Source organism: Sus scrofa, chromosome 13 (genome assembly GCF_054392235.1).
Source record: "Sus scrofa isolate SSC_HxYL_T2T_F1_AM1 chromosome 13, Sscrofa_HxYL_maternal_Yorkshire_Landrace_v2.0, whole genome shotgun sequence".
Taxonomy (NCBI): Eukaryota; Metazoa; Chordata; class Mammalia; order Artiodactyla; family Suidae; genus Sus; species Sus scrofa.
The window spans coordinates 198,411,410-198,433,704 of NC_139395.1; the positions used below are offsets into that span (position 1 = coordinate 198,411,410).

Below are 22,295 nucleotides of genomic sequence, written 5' to 3' on the forward strand. Positions count from 1 at the left end.
CAAAGTATTTATGGACATTTATCTTATGGAAATTTTTCGTGAAATTCCTCTTCAATGCATCTTTTAAAAATTCATTTCTGACTTAAAGGTAGTTCAGCTATAACTAGGTAAATGTATCTCTACGCTAATGAAGCGTGTTCCTTGAGAATCATTGTAAAATATGTATCAAGGTTTAGGTACTATATTGGTCTCCTGGGTACTTTAGAGGAAGGGAAGGAAATAATTCCTTAACACAAATAATTTACAGTTTCAAATATACTGATTTTAACCATCTTGAGAAAGATAAGATTACTTAATAAAAATCCAAGAAAATGCTAGGGTTTTTGATAAACCACCAAGACCTTAAATAGAAGTATATTCAGCAAATTTTCCCAATCTGGTAAAAACAGTTACCCAGCATGCTGTAAACATGAGAAGACAAAAACCTCCATTAGTGAAACTATCCTAATACACTCTGCTCTAGATAATGGACTTTGTGTGGATTTCACTGTGCAGGAAGGCAAGAAGTTACCTGGGGTAGCTCTAAAACTTTAAGAACTGAATTCAAAGTGATGATTTAACATAGATCTCCACACTTAATCCTCTCTAAAACTGGAAAAGAGAAATTGGTTCCACTCACTTCAGAGTGGATAAATAGCTTCAAGTGAAATTAAATCTTGCATGCATGGTTTTACCTTCACAGAAAAAACACTGAATAAATATTTTAAAAACAGCCCTTCGAGAAAAACATACAAACAAATAATCATCATCATAATAACCCTTCCTGAGAGTCCACATATCTCCTTCCAGCTCTAAAATCAGGCCAATGAAAGAGCCCACCAAAAATATTAAGCCCAGAAAAGGGAGTGGAAATCTGTGTTGTGGAAAGGAATGGTGACTGGAGATGGGAGTAGGGTTGGCTGGGTACCGAGACTAAGTATCATGAATATGCAGTGGGATAAAGAATGGTAAATGTAGATAGAGAAGTAGATGAGAAAGAGAGAAACAGATTTCTAAATTGTGGGGGCTGGGGAGCTGTAAAATGATGAAGCTTTGTGCCTTTTTTTTCCTTTTTTTTTTTTTTTTCTCAGCTACACTCCAGGCATATGGAAGTTCCCAAGCCAGGGATAAACCACTGTGCTGCCTCAGAGACAACACCAGGTCCTTAACCAGTGGTGCCACAGTGGGAACTCCTGTTTTTTTTTGTTTGTTTGTTTGTTTGTTTTTTTCCATTATGACTTCCACTGGGTGGATATGTTTTGTTCCAAAAGAAATGGCAAGGCCTAAAGTTTCCAACTTATCATGAACTAATCCCTTTTGACCTTCTGTCATTGTTTTTCTGAATATGATCACTTTCCCTTTGATTTGACCCCCCCTACTTCTATTTGGTCACTAAGAACAAATGACTCCTTTACTAATGTCAGGACACTTGTGAAGACTATGTAGAGAGCATCTTTGGTGCTGGGCATTCTGATTCAGTTGTTTCAGATCTGAGATAGGAGATTAGTCTTTGTATAAAGTGAGGCTCTTTACAGTGTCCAATGACCCGGAGTCCCCTGTGGATCCCATATGATACAGTTTAAACTTCAGACCCCTAGGCATCTGTATACAATCAACCTCAGCCTTCTCCATGTGTCTGTAAGATTTTGCACTCAGGAGAGAGAACATGAGTCAATTATCTATGGTTATTATTATTGTTTGCTACAAGTAACAAATGTTTATACCATGCTACTTTTCTCAATCCTCCCAAAAAACATTAAAAATTTTAAATGTTCCATTTTCTCCTAAAAATAGTAACAAGCATTTACAAATATTAGCAAAAAAAAAAAAAAAAATCACTACTTTGTGATCCTGTGCTTCATTTCTAGAGAAAAATTTTGAGTTATACTTACTCAAATTGCAGAACTCTTGAATTTTTATATTCATTTTTAAGATTACTTGATTGAAAGATCTCACCTATCTAAAAAAGAAACAGTTTAAAAAAGGTAAATTAAAGATTTTTTTTTGTTTGTTTAAAAATTTAAACAAAGTAATCTTTATATTCTTAGAACCATCTTGGGGGCAATTTCCTGCTCTGTGATGATGGGTCTCAAACATTTAAGTCTCCTGAGCATATTACATTTATGAACTAATTTTTTCAAAGAGGACAGGATCTATATATCTTTTGTCAAGAAGTAAAATTTCAAGCTATGTTACGAAATTTTAAACTAGTTGAAAATAGAAGTTCTCCTACCATTTGCTGAATGTCAAAAGCAAGAACTTTGAAATCCACTGAAAGTTTGTCTTGCAAATTAGGATTATATGTAACTCCAGAAGTTATTTTCATTGTCCCTCTGGCTTCGTGACTTTTTCCAAGTGCTGCATCTAGTTCAATTAATGGGAAACAAAACACCAAAAATGTGAATTATGAATAAGAGGAAATATTCACATTCCAGTTAAGACATAGAAGTTCTTGCTTATCCCACTCTTGGGCATCTATCCAGACAAAGCTCTACTTAAAAGAGACACTTGCACCCGCATGTTCATTGCAGCACTATTCACAATAGCCAGGACATGGAAACAACCCAAATGTCCATCCACAGATGATTGGATTTGGAAGAGGTGGTATATATACACAATGGAATACTACTCAGCCATTAAAAAAGAATGACATAATGCCATTTGCAGCAACATGGATGGAACTAGAGAATCTCATACTGAATGAAATGAGCCAGAAAGACAAAGACAAATACCATAGGATATCACTTATAACTGGAATCTAATATCCAGCACAAATGAATATCTCCTCAGAAAAGAAAATCATGGACTTGGAAAATAGACTTGTGGTTGCCTGATGGGAGGGGGAGGGAGTGGGAGGAATTGGGAGCTTGGGCTTATCAGACACAACCTAGAATAGATTTACAAGGAGATTCTGCTGAATAGCATTGAGAACTATGTCTAGATACTCATGTTGCAACAAAAGAAAGGGTGGGGGAAAAACTGTAATTGCAATGTATACATGTAAGGATAACCTGACCCCCTTGCTGTACAGTGGGAAAATAAAAAAGAAGTTCTTGCTTGATGTGTTGGCCCTGGAGTTTTTTCTTCGCCATCTTCATGTTTCATCATCAGCTACTTAAAAAGTAAAAATAAAATTTTTAATTTTTTTAGCTATCTAGTTTGTTATGCAATTAAAAATTATTTCTTTCTTTTCTTTGAAGTCTAACCAACACTCTACACTTTCAATTTTGTGGGGTTTTTGTTTGTTATTGAGATTCCTGTTGCAAGATTCAGGAATGATCAACTTCTACCAATTATGGGAACTGATTCAGGGAAGCATGGGGAGAAATGGACCATTAAAAGTTTTGTAGTTGCTTTCAAATACTTCTTGAACACCTAGTTTTCAGGGACACTGCTGATTTTCTTCATGTGGATTGCTGTGAAGATTTCAGTGTGTATGTTACTTTGAAACATAGCTTTGAAGCTACTTCTTTCATTCCAATAATTATAAAATTGGCATGTGTGACCTTTTGCCATTAGGTGGAGACTCATCATGGAAGAAGTTATTGAGAATGCTGCAGAAAATGTATTATCACAATATGAAAAAGTGTTGTTAAAAAAGCTAACAAATTGAATACAAACATGGGTAGTAAAGTGTGCCATTAAGTCCAGTACAATCCCATTGTCAGAATATTTCCTTTGATATCAATTTATATTTAAAATGAATGGATCTAGGTGAAACTCACACAATGATGAAATCACTAGTAAATGTAGTAATAATGATACATTGACCTGGTGTGAGATGTTAATTTCTTCTTTTCCCAGATAGGGAAATTCAGGCATAGGTCACTGAGAAATTTCCCAAGATGATAAAAGTGAAAATCATGGACTTGGAGAACAGACTTGTGGTTGCCAAGGGGGAGGGGGAGGGAGTGGGATGGATTGGGAGCTTGGGGTTAATAGATGCAAACTATTGCTTTTGGAATGAAATAGCAATGAGATCCTGCTGGGTAGCCCTGGGAACTATGTCTAGTCACTTACGATGGAGCATGATAGTGTGAGAAAAAAAAAAATGTATACATGTAGGTGTAACTGGGTCACCATGCTGTACAGTAGAAAAAAAATGTATTGGGGAAATAACAATTAAAAAAATACCAAAAAAAAAATATTTGGAATTTGGACAAATTGGTTTGGCTGCCTTCAGAACCCAAGATTTGTCATATATTGAAACAAACCTCCTGGTCCAGAAGCAATATTAGAATATTTTATTTTATATTTTTGTGGCTGCACCTGTGGCATATGGATATTCCAAGGCAGGGGTCGAGCCACAGCCACTGGAGAAGCAACACCGAGTAGTTATGTTGTGAGCCACACGGGAAGTCCTAGAATATTTTAAACAAAAAATTGCACTTAGCCTAAATAGTAATTATTACATAGTTGATATAACATATTTATACTATTTCATTTGCTTTTTTAAAAAACTTGAAATTATATTTAGGTTTGCATATTTAAAAGTGAAAGACAAGGGATGGCTGAGGAACTGTCATGGATTGGAGGAGACTAAGGAATATGAAAACAAAATCCTATGTAGGACTCTGTACTGAATCCTGAACTTGTAAAAGATATCAGCGGAAAAACTGGTGAAATTCGAATAAAATTGTATCAATTTTAATTTCTTGGTTGGAAGATTTTATGATGTATAGAATAGATAAGAGAAGCTGGACTAAGGTTATAAAATAACTACAAATTTTGCAATTTTTTAAGTCTAAAATGATTTCCAATAAAAAGTAATAGAGTACTAAAGAAAAGTGTGTAACAAAAATAAAAATAAAAATAAATAAATAAAAAATGGAGTTCCCGTAGTGGCTCAGCAGTTAACGAACCCAACTAGCATCCATGAGGATGTGGGTTTGATCCCTGGCCTCGCTCAGTGGGGTAAGGATCCTGCATTGCTGTGAGCTGTGGTGTGGCTTGCAGATGCGCCTGGGATCCCGCATGGCTATGACTGAAACGTAGGTTGGTGGCTACAACTCAGACTGGACCCCTGTCCTGGGAACCTCCATTTGCCATGGGTGCCACCCTAAAAAGACCAAAAAAAGGGAAAAAAAAGTGTGTATAAAAACTAGTATGCCTTATGTCCTCTAGTGTTCTATTTATAGACTTAGCTCAAATCCCTTTTTATATTCAATTCACAATTAAATCATATTTACATTTATTTTTTACTTTACTGGTAAAATAATTTTTGTATTTTATTGAGAACCAAAGGGTATAATCAAGTTCCAAATGATTACATATCTTTAAAGTTGTTCACATCATTTAAGTAAAACCAAAGCCCTTTTCTAAAAGTCTCAGAACCTCTATAATTTAATTGTTCATATAATTGCATAAAATATCAACAAGCCTTCTTTCTCTCTAAAATATATACCTTGTATACATCCACAATAGTTAAATAAACCAGGGATTGTACTAAAATTATTTTATAAAATTCTAAATCATATTTATAACATTCTATTTCAAACTTAGAAAGGAAAAATCTAACTCAAAGGCTGAGACTTTTCTTGGTAAAACCCAAATCACTCACAGTAAAGAGTTTTGTCCTGTGAGTTTTCGGAAGGAATTAATATACCATATGTAGTTTATCCTTTTAAAAAATGTGAAAATTTTCTCAGAAAAAAATAAATCCAAGAGTTTCTGCTGTGGTACAATGGGTTAAGGATCTGGCATTTCTACAGCTATGGCATAGGTTACAGCTCTGGCTTGGGTTGGGTCCCTGGCCCAGGAACTTCCATATACTGTGAATGTGGCCAAAAAAGAAAAGAAAAAGAAAAAAGAAATCTGATACTCAGACTTTTGCTATGCTGTTATTTGAAGTTATCTTGTATATGAATAAATGATAAATAAGAGCAAAGTTCTAAAGTTGGATTGTCTAGTTTGCACTATGTAGTAATGCTACAAATTCAAATAAGTTACTTAAATTTTCTGTCTCTGATTTTTCACCTATAAAATGAGGGTAACAATAACAATTTACAGGTTTGTTGTAACAAGAGAATATATTTGAAGATCTTTGAAAAGCAGTTGTTATAAGTAAGTTACTTCTAAATAATAGTTACTTTTTCTTATTTCTGTCAATCACATATTGCTACTTAGGCAGCTTGAGATCTTTATAAGTTCACGATTACATCCAATTTCCCTTATATTGTTGCAATTAAAATTGTTGTACTAATACAAAAATGAAGATATAATGCTCCAGAAATAAGCGATCTTTTTTCTTTAATTTGACCTATTTATCTGTTTCTATAGTGAACAATGTTTGAATATGTTTATGTTTTAAATTCTTGCAGAACAGACCCACAGGTATGAACCTACTTTTTTAATATATTGAAACTGAGAAGCTTATTTTTTATTTTAAAAACTTAGTCTTATGTTTCAGTTCTGAATTCCAAATTATATACCAACTTAAAAAAATTCCATGAGGTGAACTACAGGGAAGCATCTGAATGCAATATAAATATCTTGTCATGAAAGCACAGCAATGAATACAATATGCTGGCAGGATTCTGGAGATGAAAGAGTGTACATTCATTTGACAGCACCCTCAAGAGCCAACTCTGTGTGACTTACCTTTTTCTGATCCCTTGATTGTCAACCAGGACACTGCAATTAATCCAGCACAGAGAACCATCAATATGGCAAAGAGGGCTGTAAACATGACTTCATAGGTGCTGAGAGAACGATGCCTTGAAGGGATAATTCGCTTTGACCCCATGTTTAGTATTTGAAGGTTTCCTACTCTAAGATCTTTGAGAGAGCATACGCCTGCACTGACTGAAGAGCAGAAGCCCTCAAGTTTCCAAAGAAAGTTTGTCAACAACAAGTCTCTCCTAGTCTTACTGGTCTGTGTAAGAGTTGTATATGTTCCTTTGGCAATTACATCTCCATATATTAAGCAGCTTTAAAAGTGCAGTTAATCTTTAAGAAGATATTAGTGAGTAAGGAGATGCTTAGAGTTGTAAATGTTTATCAGCTGAACAAGCCACTTGTTAAGGTGAGTAAAATTAAATGCAAGCTGTAAACAAAAGTGACACTTTATCATTTTGAGAACTGGTAGAAAAAATATGAAATTCATGGTAGTCAAATTAATCATTGGCACATGCATGTGGTATTTGTAGAGGGTTTCTAACAGATCAACCTTCTACCCTCTGACTCAGGTCATTATTAAGACATTTTTTTCTTTTTTATGTAGGTGTAGGCATTCTAAAGATAACTTTTATGCACACGCACACATATAAAAAAAGTCTGACATATATATTAATACATACATCTCTCTTTCCACCCTAGCACAATCTCACTTTCATATACCTATTTCTTACTGAAACAATCTCTAGTTTTGTAATCTTTATTATATCACCATGTGAAGTCATGCAATGTAAGGTAGTATTGATCTAACCTAAAGGAAAGTCCACTTAAGGCATCATATGCCTACGTTTTATGACCTCATGCAGTTATCAATGAATAGGAGTAGCTGCTATGAGAGGAATTAAGCATTTTTTTTCTACTTTAAGGAAGTATTCTGGGTGGGGAAGACATTAATCGCTTGCCCTGAACTTTATCTCTTTCAACATGCCAATAATACCAAGAGGACAAGTTGAGATAATCACACTCATAACTGTGGTTATGGGGAAACAGAGACTGTTCTCTGATAATTAAAGTACAGTTCGGCATTGAGACTTCCACATTTTAAATAACAATGAGCTTAGAATTCAAAATTAATCCATAAAACAAAACCTGTTCTAAGTAAACCAATTTGCCTTTTGTTCTGGCAAGTAAAACGATGGGCCAGATATAAAGAAGTTCTAGATCAGGAGCCCTTAATGAGCTGAAATGGTGGCCATGTTATAATTGGCTATAATAAGCAATGGCCACTTTTGTTTATTTTTCTTTATTCTTGAAAAAACTGCATGATGCTCTGTGAAATCCTTGCTGATAAAAAGTAGATATAAATAAATGTATGTCATGGGATAGATTTATATTTTTTAATTAACTGAATTAATACTAGCTGTATTCTTTTTTGTTGTTGTTGTTGTCTTTTTGCCTTTTCTAGGGCCGCTCCCGTGGCATGTGGAGGTTCCCAGGCTAGGGGTCGAATTGGAATTGTAGCCACTGGCCTATGCCAGAGTCACAGCAACGTGGGATCTGAGCCACATCTGCAACCTATACTATAGCTCGCGGCAATGCTAGATTGTTAACACACTGAGCAAAGCCAGGGATTGAACCCACAACCTCATGGTTCCTAGTCAGATTCGTTAACCACTTCACCACGATGGGCACTCCAATACTAGCTGTATTCTTAAATACTTTAAAATACATATGAAATGAGAATACCACTGACAGAGTTGAGAAAGCTTCATTTTGTATTCTAGGAAATGATTCTAATAATATGTCAGGCCCTCCATACAACTGGAACCTGAACAGGGACCCTTGACTCTGGGGAGCCAAGAATATGGAAGAACAATTATTGTTTTCTTCATTATAGCTGATGCAGATGCAATTGCTTTCATAAAATTGAAAAGAGCTTTGTTACATTTATTTTGACTTTATATAAGGGAAGGAGAAGATAGTAAAATGAATTCATATGCTCTGCTCCAAGCACAGGGTAATAAATATATTAAATATAAGATTGCATTTCCTTGTGATGCAGCAGGTTAAGGATCATGTGTTATCATTGCTCTAGCTAGGGTTGATGCTGTGGTGTGGGTTTGGTCCCTGGCCCCAGAATTTCCACAGACTGTTGGCACAGCCAAAAAAAAAAAAAAAAAAAAAAAAAAGCAAAGATTGAAAATCAAAAATTATATACTTATGTTCAGAAATGAAATCAGCATTCACATTGTAAATCCATCTCCAATTAAATGTTTTAAGTAATCATGCCTAATATGCTCAAATAAATGAGTGAAAGAAAAGCTGAAAGAATTCCCAGTAAGATCAGGAACAAGTCAAGGATGTATGCTCTCATCACTTAGATTCAACATAGTTTGGGAAGTCCTAGCCATGACAATGAGAAGAAAAAGAAAGAAAATCAATCCCAATCAGAAAGAAAGAAGTAAAACCATCACTGTTTGCAGAAGACACAATACTATACATAGAAAATCCGAAAGATGCTACTAGAAAACTGCTAGAGCTCATCAATGAATCTGGTAAAGTTGCAGGGTACAAAATTAATACACAGAAATCAACTGCATTTCTATATGCTACCAATGAAAGATCAGAACATAAATTAGGGAAACAATCCCATTTACCATCATATCAAAAAAACAAAAAACAAAACAAAACAATAACAAAAAAAACCTAGGAATAAACCTACCTAAAGAGACAAAAGAACTGAACTCTGAAAACTATAAGACACTGATGAGAGAAATCAAGGATGACACAACCAGATGGAAAGATATACCATGCTCTTGGATTGGAAGAATCAATATTGTCAAAATGACTATACTACCCAAAGCAAACTATAGATTTAATGCAATCCCTATCAAATTGCCAATTGAATTTTTCACAGAACTAGAACAAAATATTTTAAAGTTTGTTTGGAAACACAAAAGACCCTTAATAGCCAAAGCAATCCTGAGAAAGAAAAATGGAGCTGAAGGAATCAGGCACCATGCCTTCAGACTATACAACAAAGCTATAGCCATCAAAAAACAGCATGGTACTGACACAAAAACAGAAATACAGATCAGTGGAACAGGAGAAAGCCCAGAAATAAACCCACACACCTATGGTAAACTTATCTATGATGAAGGAGGCAAGAATATACAATGGAAAAAAGACAATCCCTTCAATAAGTGCTTCTGGGAAAACTGGACAGCTACATATAAAAGAATGAAGTTAGAACACTCTTTGATGCAATACAGAAAATAAGCATGAAATAGATTAAAGACCTAAATATAAGACCACATACTATAAAACTCTCAGAGGAAAACAGGCTGAACATTCTCTGACATAAACCACAGCATGTTCTCAGATTAACCTCCTAGAGCAATGACAATAAAAACAAAAATAAACAAGTGGGACTTTGTTAAACTTAAAAGTTTTTGCACAGCAAAGAAAACCCTAAACAAAATGAAAATACAACCCACAGAATTGGAGAAACTATTTGCAAAAGAAACAACTGACAAGGGCTTAATCTTCAAAATATATAAACACCTTATGAAGCTCAATAGCAAACAAACAAACAACCCAATCAAAAATAGGAAAAATATCTACACAGACAATTCTCCAAAGAAGACATTCAGATGGCAAAAAAAAAAAAAAACACATAAAAAGATATTCAACATCACTAATTATTAGACAAATGCAAATCAAAAGTACTAAGAGGTACCACATTACACCAGCCAGAATGGCTATCATCAAAAAGTCTTCAAAGAGTAAATGATGGAGAGGGTGTGGAGAAAAGGGAACCCTCCCACACTGTTGGTGGGAATGTATATTGGTGCAATAACTACAGAAAACAGTATGGAGATTCCTCAAAAAACTAAAAATATAATTATCACGTGATCCAGCAATCCCAATCCTGGGCATGTATCCAGAGGAAACCATGACTTGAAAAGATACATGTAACCCAATGTTCACTGCATCACTATATACAACAGCCAAGATATGGAAGCAACCTAAATGTCCATCGACAGAGGAGTGGATAAAGAAGATGTGGTACATATACATAATGGATTACTCAGCCATTAAAAATAATGAAATAATGGCATTTGCAGCAACATGGATGGACCTAGAAATTACCATGATAAGTTAGTTAGACCAAGAGACACAAACACCATATGCTATCATCTATACATGGAATCAAAAAAAAAAAAAAGGATAAAAATGAACTTATTTGCAGAAGAGAAACAGACTCATATACTTTGAAAAATTGTGGTTACCAAAGGGGACAGGCTGGGGGTTGGGGGGGGTGGACCGGGAATTTGGGACGGAAATATTTTAAAATTAGGTTGTGATAATGGCTGTAAAGTATAAATATAATAAAATTAGTTGAATTAAAAAAGAAAAAATTATATACTTAGGTTTAGAAATGAAATCAGTGTTCACTTTACAAATTCACCTCCAATTACATGTTTTAGTAATTATGCTTAATATGATCAAATAAATGTGTAGAATAATAGCTTTTCTTTAAAAAAAATCCACCTATTTATGAAGGACAGAATAAAATAAAACAAACAGGTTAATGTGAAAGAGGAAAATCATATGTTTTGAAATTTAAGAAGTTACTAAAATAAAATGGAACTTGCCGTATTAGATAACATTATACAGTTGTGATAATAAACAGTGAGTGATATTAGCTTAGAGGTAGAAAAATATGCCAGGGAAATAATAAAGATTTCTCAAACAACTTGATTTATATATGGAAACTGCATATATCAAAAGGACAGTGTTATGAATAGAATGATAATTTGGGGTTGCAGATGCAAATTATTACATTTAGAATGGATAAACAGTGATGTCCTACTGTATAGAACAGGAACCATATCCAATCTCTTGGGATAGAACATGATGGAAGATAATACGAGAAAATGAATGTACATATATATATACTGAGTCACTTTGCTATACTACAGAAACTGACATTGTAAATCAACTATACTTTACTAAAAAAATGAAAATGTTAAAAAAATAAAAAGGAGGAAAGTGTTATCAGTAAGTGAAGAAAGGATGGCTTTTCAGTGAATGATGCTGGGTCAGTGAGTTTTTCATCTCAGGATGAATAAAATTAGATCCTTATCTCACACCATAAAGCAAAAGAAATTCCATGAGAATTAAATATACAGAAAATTTTTGAAGAAAATGTTGAAAGATATCTTTCTCATACAGGATATTTCAAGAGTTTTTTAAAAATATTAAAAAATAAAAGGATGAAGTAAGAGGGAGAATATTGATAGATTTAGCCAATGATAACACTATTTTCAAACAAGAGCTATCACAAAGAAAGTAAAAGTTCAGTAGATTATTTCCTTTTATTCCTTTCTTTTCTATTTATCCTGTGTATGTTTTAGTCTGGCTATAGCAAAACAGAACTGACAAATATTTTTGTATGAGTTCCTCAAATTTAGAAGGTCATCTAAGGAAAATACATGAGAGTAGTTGGGAAGTGAAAATAGGGCAATAAAGCCAATGAAAGCTATATAATCTAGCTGGAAACCACCATAGTTTCAGGGATATAATCCTGATGAGGATTGTTTGAGACAGAGAGAAAAACCCTCAGGGTTAAAATTAATAGGAAAGGAAGCAGGGATTTTTTTTTAACCAAATAGCCTTACTCACTCATAGGGATTAGTTTCCAGGGCTATAACTATTGTATTTTCAACTTGCCTTGTGTGTGCACAGAACATTCACAGAAAGCCACCATCACGGTGTGGAGATTAACAAGAGAGTACAGGTAGGAAGGACAATTATAATTTACAACTAAAAAACATTTTGCAGAATACATGAAGGATTTCTACTAATTAACATATAAAAGATAAACAGTAGATGATTAACAAAAACACAAAATTGAACAATAAAGAAATAAAACATGAACACACAAATGTCTTTAACTGCTCAATTTTAGTAGATAGTCAACTTCAGTAGTAATTATAGAATTCCAATTAAAATTTAAAAAATGAAATATTATTACCCAATATACTAGCAACAATGAACATCCTTTAGTATTACTAAGCAGTGGCATTCTTCACTTGTGAGGAAGAAAATTCAAAAAATCATATTGAAGAGTAATTTGGAAGTTATTTAGCAAAATTAAATATGCACATGCCATCTGATCCCCATATTTGTCTTCTAACTAAATATCCTAGAGAAACTCTAACACAAGCAGACAATGAGACTCTATTCATTACAACACTATTTCTATTTTAAGCCCCACAAAATAGAGAGAAAATTGTGCCTATCAATAGGGAAAATATTGTACTATTTTTAATCATATTATACACATGTAGACAACGTTTGAACTTTGGCTGTCTACCATCCTGGAAATAGTAAACAAACTTTTACACAAAGGAACAATTTGTACTCAAACCCTGGCCTGGCCTACTAGCAGATAGATTGATAGAGCATTTTGGGAGAATACACATTCTTTCCTTCTTTTTAAGTGCACATGGAACATCCTCCAAGAAAAATCAAAAGAAATTCAACATCTTATGGGGTTAAAAAAAAAAAGAAAAAAGAAAAAAGAGGAGGAGGTAGGTCTTTAAATACTCTCTCTAATAAATACTCTCTCTTAGTTCCCAGGCCAGAGCTTGAATCTGAGCTACAACTGAGACCTACACCACAGCTATGGCAACATGGATCCTTTAACCCACTGCACCACAGCAGGAATTCCTAAATACTATTAAACATCTTTGTCAATGAGGATCCTTAGATACTATAATCCCAGAGATTGCTTACTAAATATTTCTTATTGTTTTGACACTTGAAGAAAAATTTAACTGCATGTTAAAGTTTGATGCCTCATCTTTTCCTCAAAATCTTGCAGATATTACTCTGCTATTCTCTGGCACTAAGTATTAAACTAGTCCTCTTTTAAAACTGATCCATTCATCTTTTGTTGACATGTGCATCCCTGTCAATCAGATTTTGTGTGTTTGTTATTTTTAGGGCTGTGGATTCTATAATCCTTGAGTTTATTCATATATGAGACATCTTCCTCTTTCTTTTATACTTGAATGATAATTTTCTAGGGATTATATGCATGGGCAAATAAGTATTTTTTTCTTAGAATTCTGAAGATATTTTTCTAACACTTTTCTTTTACACAGAACATAATTGTGAAAATTTCTAAAGCTAATTCTGTATCTTGCTTTCATATGTGTCATGTTTTATATCTGCTTGAATACCTGGAGAATTTCTTTTTCATACCTGAGATCCAATAGAAGATAAGTTGGCATTGATTATTCTGAATTGAATTTTCTTGGAATGTTGTGTAACTTTTTCAGTTTCCCTTCATCTAAAAATGAACATTAAAATTTTGAATTTTTGTTGTTCAATTTACTAGACCTCTTCCTGGGGTTGGACTCCAATATTTTAGGTTTTAATCTCTTAGCCATTTTTAAAAATTTTAGTATTATTATAGTTGATTTACAATACTTAAAGTTCTGTGTACAACAAATTGAGCCAATCACACACATTTCCCTGTACTGTACAATCCCATTACCCATCCATTCCAAGTATAACAGTTTGCAACTCCAAAACCTTCAAAATGCCCATCTATCCCACTCCCTCCCCCACTCTGCCCCTGGGAACCCAAGTCTGTACTTCTTGGCCATAATGTTTCTGTTTTTTTGTTATTTTTAGACAGGATCATCTATTTCATATTTTAGATTCCACAAATAAGTGATATCATATGGTATTTGTCTTTTTCTTTCTGGCTTATTTCACTTAGTATAAGAGTCTCTAGATGCATCCATGTTGCTGCAAATGGCATTAGTTTGCCTTTTTATGGCTGAGTAATATTCCATTGTATATATATGTACCACAGGTTCTTAATCCAATCATCTGTTGATGGACATTTAGGTTGTTTCCATATCTTGGCTACTGTGAACAGTACAGCTATGAACTTAGGGGTGCATGTATATTTTTCAATGAAAATTTTGTCCAGCTATATGACCAGCAGTGGAATTGCTCTATCATATGGTAGTTCTATATTCAGTTTCCTGAGGTGCCTCCATAATGTTTTCCATGATGGTTGTAACAATTTACAATCCCACCAACAGTGGGAGGGTGCCTTTTCCTCCACACTGTCTCCAGCATGTTGTTAAATAGTTAATGATGGCCATTCTGACTGCTGTGAGGTGGCACCACACTGCAGTTTTCATTTCCTTTTCTCTAATAATTAGTGATATAGTATATTTTTCATGTTCTTGTTGGTCATCCACATGTCTTTGGGGCAATATCTATTTAGGTCTTCTGCCCATTTTTCAATTTTTTTTTTGTTGTTGTTGTTGAGTTGCATGAATTGTTTCTATATTTTGGAGATTAGTTCCTTGTCTGTTGCCTCACTGGCAAAGGATTTCTCCCATTCTTTGGGTTGTCTTTTTTTTTTTTTTTTTAATGGTTTCCTTTGCTGTGCCAAAGCTTTTGAGTTTGGTTAGGTCCCATTGATTTGTCTTTACTGTCATTTCTTTATACATTTCTAATTGTTACGATGTTTGTTAACTCCTTCTTACATTTTAATTATATATGATGTTCAACTATGTTTTTTGTTCTCTGCTGCTTCTAATTTACTGATATTTTTTATAACACTATTGATTTAGATTGCACTTGGTTTTCTTAATCTTTCCTTTTAATCTGTCTTATTATCTTGAAATTTTTTTTATTAACTTATTTTATAATAAATGGTAATGTAGAAAACTTTCCTTTGGTTGAATTTGCTTCTAGAATCAGGTTTATTGGGGAAATATTTTATGTACTATTCTCTTCTCACTTTTCTTAGTCTTCTTCCTTTGGAGGTATGTTTGCATAGCTGCCATGATATTTTTTTTTTAATTGGTTCCTCCTTCACATAGTCCTATTTAGGCTCTTTCCCATGGTTTTCCCATAAAGTGAGTGAGTTTTCCATTCTTTTGAATGAACGACAGTTTGAGTAATGCATAGGATTTGCTTTTTTATTTTCTGTAAATGGGGGAGAGGCATTGGAGAAGGTGTTGAGTAGGAGAGTAGGCTCCTGTGAGGTTGCATATTCACTTTGTATGACAGTTCATATTTCTTTCTCTCTTCTACAATTTGGCAAAAAATCTGTACTAAGATTCCTCTGTACTAATGTGGGGGCTTATTCTGTTTGTAAATGTGTATGAGGTTCCACTCTGCTGCGTACTATTTCCTACAAGTTGATGAGTAGCAAAAACAAATTTTTTTTGAGATCTGTCTATCTATCTCAATCACAAGGACCTATGGTTTCCTCAGGTCTCCACTGAGATGGCCTAGCAGTCACTGGCTACTAGGAGTCACCAGCCCTGATGTATTTTCTTTTTCTCAGGCTGCTGACTCATCACTTTCACCTGCTTTTCTACAAATTGCAAGATATTAATATAAATTAGAACTTTTTGTGTTCTTTTTAGCAATACTGGTTGGGAGGAGAGTGTGTGTAGGCAACTAATAGAAAAAAGACCATGTTCAGCCTCAGAATATTCTTGCTATTGATGCAGGTACATCACATACCTAGGAGAAGTTATATTCCTAATGCTTCTTTAAGTTTAAAATTGAATAGCTTAGAGTTCTTCTTTGTGCTTCTCCCTGGTTTAATTGCATCCTAAACACAACCTGTGAACTTAGGCACCCTGAACACAATTGCCTGTGCTTATAAAAACACATGATTTTTTTTGGACTTTCCTATTGCCCTAATCTCTGTTCAATATGCAATTATGGCAAATATTTTTACTTTTGGAAAAATTGAGATATGATAACCCAGGAGAACACCATGATCATGCTGAGATCTCATGACACCAATTCGGATGACTAAAGATTCCCCCAAAGAAAGGGGGATACATATTTGCCCTCAACCCTGATTCTTATCTGAAACCCCATTTTCCTCCTTTTTTACTATAAAACTCCCTGCAATTCTTCCCAGTGGAGGACACAGTGTTTAAGACATTAGCCTGCTGTGGTATCTTTTGCCTGGCAAAGCAATAAAAACCATTTTTTTCTCCTCTACCCAAAATTCTTACCTCTGCATTTTTATCCAGCACCAGTGGACAAAGGCCAATTTTTGACACTATTGGAAAAAATTTATACCATGAATTTTGGTGGGTTTTGTTTTAGTTTTGCTCCCCCCCCCTCTTTTTTTGGGTGCTGCTGGTAAGTTTTTGAGTAGCTTATAACTAGTCTTTAACTCATTTAATTAGGTTCTAGAGAAGGATGTTTTAAGCTTCAGCTTCAATTCAGACATTATCCAAAAGTCCACTCAGTGTAGTTTCCACTCTAAAGACTGTATCAATTTTATCCAATTAAAACTATACCTAAAAATTAGAGGTCATATGAAAACTTCCTGGCTCTGAAAAAGTCCAAGTACAAAAAATGAATTAATTTATGGACAGTGTTTTCAGCTGAATACTGTTTTGTGAAAGGATACACACATGTAAACTGAAAATGGAAAGAGTAAAAATCATTGATCAATAGTAATCTCTTGTGTCTTAACAGTTTGATCAAAGAGGTGGATCAAGAGTTGAATTCCTCTACTACTTTTTAGGCTGATAAAGAAATCCCTTAAAGAAGTTACATACTGAAATATTCTGTTTAAATTACAAAACTGCACTCTTTGAATTGCTAAAAAAAGGTATTTGCCATTTGAAAAAGGTGATGTGATATTGTGGAAAATGCACTAGCTCTATAGATAGTAGATCCACTTTTCATATAGACATGGGCCCTTACTATGCAGCCTGGGGCATTACACTAAACCTTTTTTTGAGCTTCAGTTTTCTCATCTGGAGAACAAAGTCATTGATCTTAAAATCACTTCTCACTCCTAAAATTTCCTGAGTTTATGATTTTAATCGTTCCCTTCCAAAGGAAAGTATATGATTCATATTTTTTCACATTAATAAGTCTTTGCTTCCCAGATTTATTTCCCAGGTTTATTTCAGAGATTCCTCTAAAAATCACCTATGTGAGACAATGCCTTTTAAAACATTTTCTGAAGTCCACTTCCTTCATATCTTTCATTGACCTTTCATTTTCATTGCAGCTTCTTTTTATCCTTCTCTTGTCTGACCACACTGAAACCATATTTATTTTCCATTTGCTAATGCAAATTCTGCTTCCCAGTTCCTCATCCTTTGTTCCTGCTCCACATGTGGCTTCTTACCTTGCCATATGAAAGTTCAAGCATTATCTACCTAATCCACTTTTGTCTATAAAGTGGATTATGAAACTTTTGAATCAAAGGTATTATACCAGAACATGCTGAACTGCATAGCACTTAACTGTTCCCAAAGAGAACTCTATTCATGGCAGTATTCAAAAATAGACTTGTATTTCAGGAAAGAAAAATGAGCTAGGCTGGGAGAGATTGGTTTTTCCTAGTAGGGGTTACCACACTTTTTATAGCATCTTAGTTGGTTAGTAGGGAGCTTTGAAAAAATATCAGCATGTTCTTCCCTATCAGCTGCTAGTTTAGGTCATTTTCAAAGAAACCCCCCATGTCTCCAGAATCCTAACCAATTCACAACCCCATGATTTGATATTGTTGTGGCGGCCACATCTGTAGCTCAAGCTGGATTTATCTTCTCACCATGTTACTTTTTAACTTTAATCATCTTAGTACCTGGAGGTCAAAAGTTTTTTTTTGATACTGAAATGGAGTCAGCCTACTTGTCAAATTTTCTCAGTGCTTTTTTATCTAATTGTCCTGCTATCATCACCAAAGTCTTACATCAAGCTTTACTTTTCCCACAGAACAGGTTTTCCCCATCAACTTGCTAAAGTGGTTTTTACTGTCTTGTCATTAAAACCGTTCTAGAAAGCTCATTGTATTTTTTTTTTTTTCTCCTAACAGAAAGAATAAAGATAAGAGCCAATTAAGAGATCATCTAGTTAAGGAAACTGAAGCTTCTGGTCTTGATCCAGGCCTCAAAATTCCCATGTAAAATTTTGCACTTCATTTTTTTGACTGTGGCTTTTTAGCTATCACCCCTCAAAATCCCTGTGGTAATATTTTTTACTAGGTGAATACCTAGCTTCTTCATATGAATTTTATTTACTTCTTTATGACTATAAGTCCCTAGGTTAAAGTGGCCAGGTTTGTAGTGAGCTTTTGCTTATATCATGTACTGTACCAAGAATTATGGCTTAGTGAATATTTTTTGCTGTTACTGCTAAGATATGGGACTAATAACATTACAAATAAAATAAATGCACTGTAACCAGAAATGTAGCTTTGTTGTTAAGTCATCGTTTTAGGATGACAAAAATCCTATGATAGAGACATGAGTTTGGTGACATTGGTAAGACATGAGGAAGTAAGCAGGATATATATGTTTGCTGAGAATTCCTATGTTAGATCATTGGAGAGATTGTGTAAAACCAAGAAAAAAATTTATATAGATATATTTGTGGTGAAGATCACTCTTTCCCTGTTTTCATTATTCCTTTGTCCTTTTAATGTTGGAATTCCCCAAGTTTTACCTGTGGGCCACCAACAATAGCCTCCTTCAAGTTTAGATGTGATCACTGTTAGGTTTGTTAAGTTTCAACAGCTGAGACAGGTGTTTTGCTGAGAAGTAGAGGAAATGTTCCCCATGGTGAGAAGGAAAGGAAAGGACTAAGAGGGAAAGGAGAGGAAGTAAGGGACCGTCTATGGGGGTGCCACTACTCAGGCTGGGCATCCCCGAGGTCTGAGTAGTGGATCTGAGAGGGTCGTGCTCTGATGTGGGTGTCCCCAGATCAGGGGAACCAGGGCCCAGTGACTGAGGAGTCTTGAGGGACAAAAGACCTGAAAGAAGGTGGCAATTACTCACCTGAGAATTAAAAGGCCTGTGTTGGATGCAGAGTTGGTGATGGAAAGGCGACGTTTCTGGTTCAGCATTCCTCCCTGGCTGGGCTCCAGACGGTTCAGGGGAAGGAGTTTATTAAGTCAGGAACCCAAACGTGGGTGGGAGCTGGAGGTTTCCCCATGATGAGCTGCCGCTGCCTGCTGCTAAGTTGCAAACCCAGGGGGTTTGGACATCTCCGACCGCCAACCTGTCCCTTCGCCATTCCCTCCCGGATTTTGGCATCAAAATATTAGGTTTGCTAAGGGAGGAATGGACAAGGCCGAGTCATAAAACAAGAGAGATTAAGGCATCCGAAACAGATGAGCTGAGCATCAATTGTGAGGAGGCCTTCTGCTTATAAAGGGCTGGTGATGGGAAAAACATGGTGGGAACGAGGTGTGGGGGAGGAGTGTGGCAAAGGAGTGGTCTCTCTTCTCCATGTCTCATGTCTAGATAAATGTTGCAACTGCCCCTGCCAAGGGCAGGGATTGACACAAGTAGACACAGTAGTCAATTCTTGGTCAGCAACTTTCCATATGTCCTTGTCCTGTGTTGCTCAACCCCAAAAGTCACATTTGACATCGCCCTGGGGATGTGATTAATTTCAGGAGGATAGCGTATGAAAGAAAGTTATATGTGCTACTCTGGGTCATCTCTTTGAGGAGCCTTGCTGGAATTTTCTTCTTTCCTCCTAAAAGCTATAAAATGGGGAAAAGCAGCAACTTGGAAGCTAATTTTGTTTTTTAAATTTTATTTATTTATTTATTTTGCTTTTTAGGGCTGCACCTGCAGCATATGGAGGTTCCCAAGCTAGGGGTCACATTGGAGCTACAGCTGATGGCCACACCACAGCCACCGCAACGCTGGCCCCTTAACCCACTGAACAAGACCAGGAATTGAACCAGCATCCTAATGGACCCTAGTTGGGTGCATTAACCACAGAGCCATGGCGGGAACTCCTTGGAAGCTAATTTAAAGTGGCAGAGCCAAACCCCAAGCTCTGGCCCTTTATATCTGCATAATATGTGAGAAGAAAACAAACATCCATTTTATTTAATTAGCCTTTATCTCATTTTTACAGTAAACTGTAACTACACATTTTGATGAGAAATTTAAATATAATTCATGATGCACTTTAAAAAGATTTAAAAAATATCTTTAGAAAGTGCTTACATGCTTATTTGAAAGTAAAAATTCTTTAATTATTATGTTTATTTTTTATGGCTGCACCCACAGCATTTGAGCTGCAGTTGGGGCAGTATTGGTCTCTTTACTCTGCTGCATGAGCAAGGATCTAACCCATGTCTCCTCAGCACACGGAGCACTGAAGTCAGATTCTTAACCCACTGCACCACAGTGGAACTCCTAATTATGATATCTTAATGACATTTTTCTTTTCCATGAGTATTTCAGTGTAGGAATGTATTAGTTCTTAATAGACTGTCACTGGAATATGAATTAATATGTCATATATATTTGTGTTTTTTCTTAATTTTTAAAATGTTTTTATAACTTATGATTTTTCAGTACTTATACCCCATTATAACCTTAACTTTTCCAAGATATCTTGGATTAAAATTCAGATAATCCTAAATCTCTTTTGGACCATGGAAATGTGTGCACATACTGCTCATAAAAGGCAATTGTTTTGAGAGCCCGGTTTGACATCTTCCTGGTTTGCAATGGTGACTAAAGGGCATTGTGTCTCTAATGATTTATCTATACCATTAACAAAGAGATTATATTCTTTAGTTTGCAAAGTCCTAATATTTAGCCAAAGTGTGAGAACCTTTGATAAAGTCACAAACTATTTGGAGCATATTAAATCATGTTAAAAATATCTTGTTGTTTTTTTACTTTAAAATATCCAGAGCTTTTGATTTTTTTATCTCCTGCTATTGGACATGATAAGCTCATTCATTCAAGAATATACACATTTATATCCTGCTGATACTTTGAATGTATTTATCTATTGTGGAAACATTTTCTATAATCTTTATTTTGCCTTAATAATGTTTAAAAAATGTTTTTTTTTTTTTTGGCTGTGCCCACAGCAAGTGGAAGTTCTTGGGCCAGGGATTGAAACCTGTACCATAGCAGCAATCCAAGCTGCTGCAATGACAATGCAGAATCCTTAACCAGTTGTGCCAAAAGGGAATTCCTTAATGGGATTTTAAGACATTAGTTCTGAAGACAAAGCCTGCTCATACAAGATTAATTTGACATAAGCCATGACAATCAGTTTTTCATTTCTTTGAAGATAATGATCAAATGATCATCATATCAATTTACATTTTGTTAAGTTAATGATTTCACATGAGGTATCATTTAAAGTGAGTGTATATAGAATAAACCATAATAAGACATCATTTTATTGAAACATTTCACCAAATTTTACATAAAATGCCTCAAAAAGTAGTTTCAAGATTTGGACATGTAGCCCAATTACTAGTTATTTGACACTTCTGTTTTAATTTTTTTTTACCCCTTTTCATCAAAAATATAGTCTTAAAATTCAATAAAAAAATTCTTCACCATGTGAAGGTAGGAAAGCAATGATAAGCCATCCCAACCCTTTACAGAATCCTTTTGTCTCCTTTATGTAAAAGGTTCTGCCAGAGCAAGTGAACAGGTGCAATGACAACCTGATTGAGATCTCTGGAGATAAAGAACAAACAGAGATGCTGCAGAGAGATTCCCAAACATAGTTACATAATTAAAATATGCAATTCAAGTATGCACTTAAAATGGCTAATACATTTCCTTCCAATAGCAGAAGATTACTTAAAAGCGATTTTTGAAACATTTTAAATTTCCTAC

At 34.8% G+C, this 22,295-nt stretch overlaps 1 protein-coding gene across 2 annotated transcripts in view; it reads right to left on the bottom strand.

The window, feature by feature from the left end:
* Positions 1-19,891, bottom strand: part of TMPRSS15 (transmembrane serine protease 15) — a 172,326-nt gene extending 152,435 nt beyond the window's left edge. The window contains exons 1-3 of one of the 2 annotated variants that reach the window (XM_021068532.2): positions 19,461-19,891; positions 2,213-2,343; positions 1,872-1,939 (exon numbers count right to left, since the gene is read on the bottom strand). In XM_021068532.2, the coding sequence (XP_020924191.2) occupies positions 1,872-1,939; positions 2,213-2,305 (161 nt within the window). In that variant the 5' untranslated portion in view covers positions 2,306-2,343; positions 19,461-19,891. 2 annotated transcript variants of the gene reach the window in all.
* Positions 19,892-22,295: the final 2,404 nt, after the last annotated feature.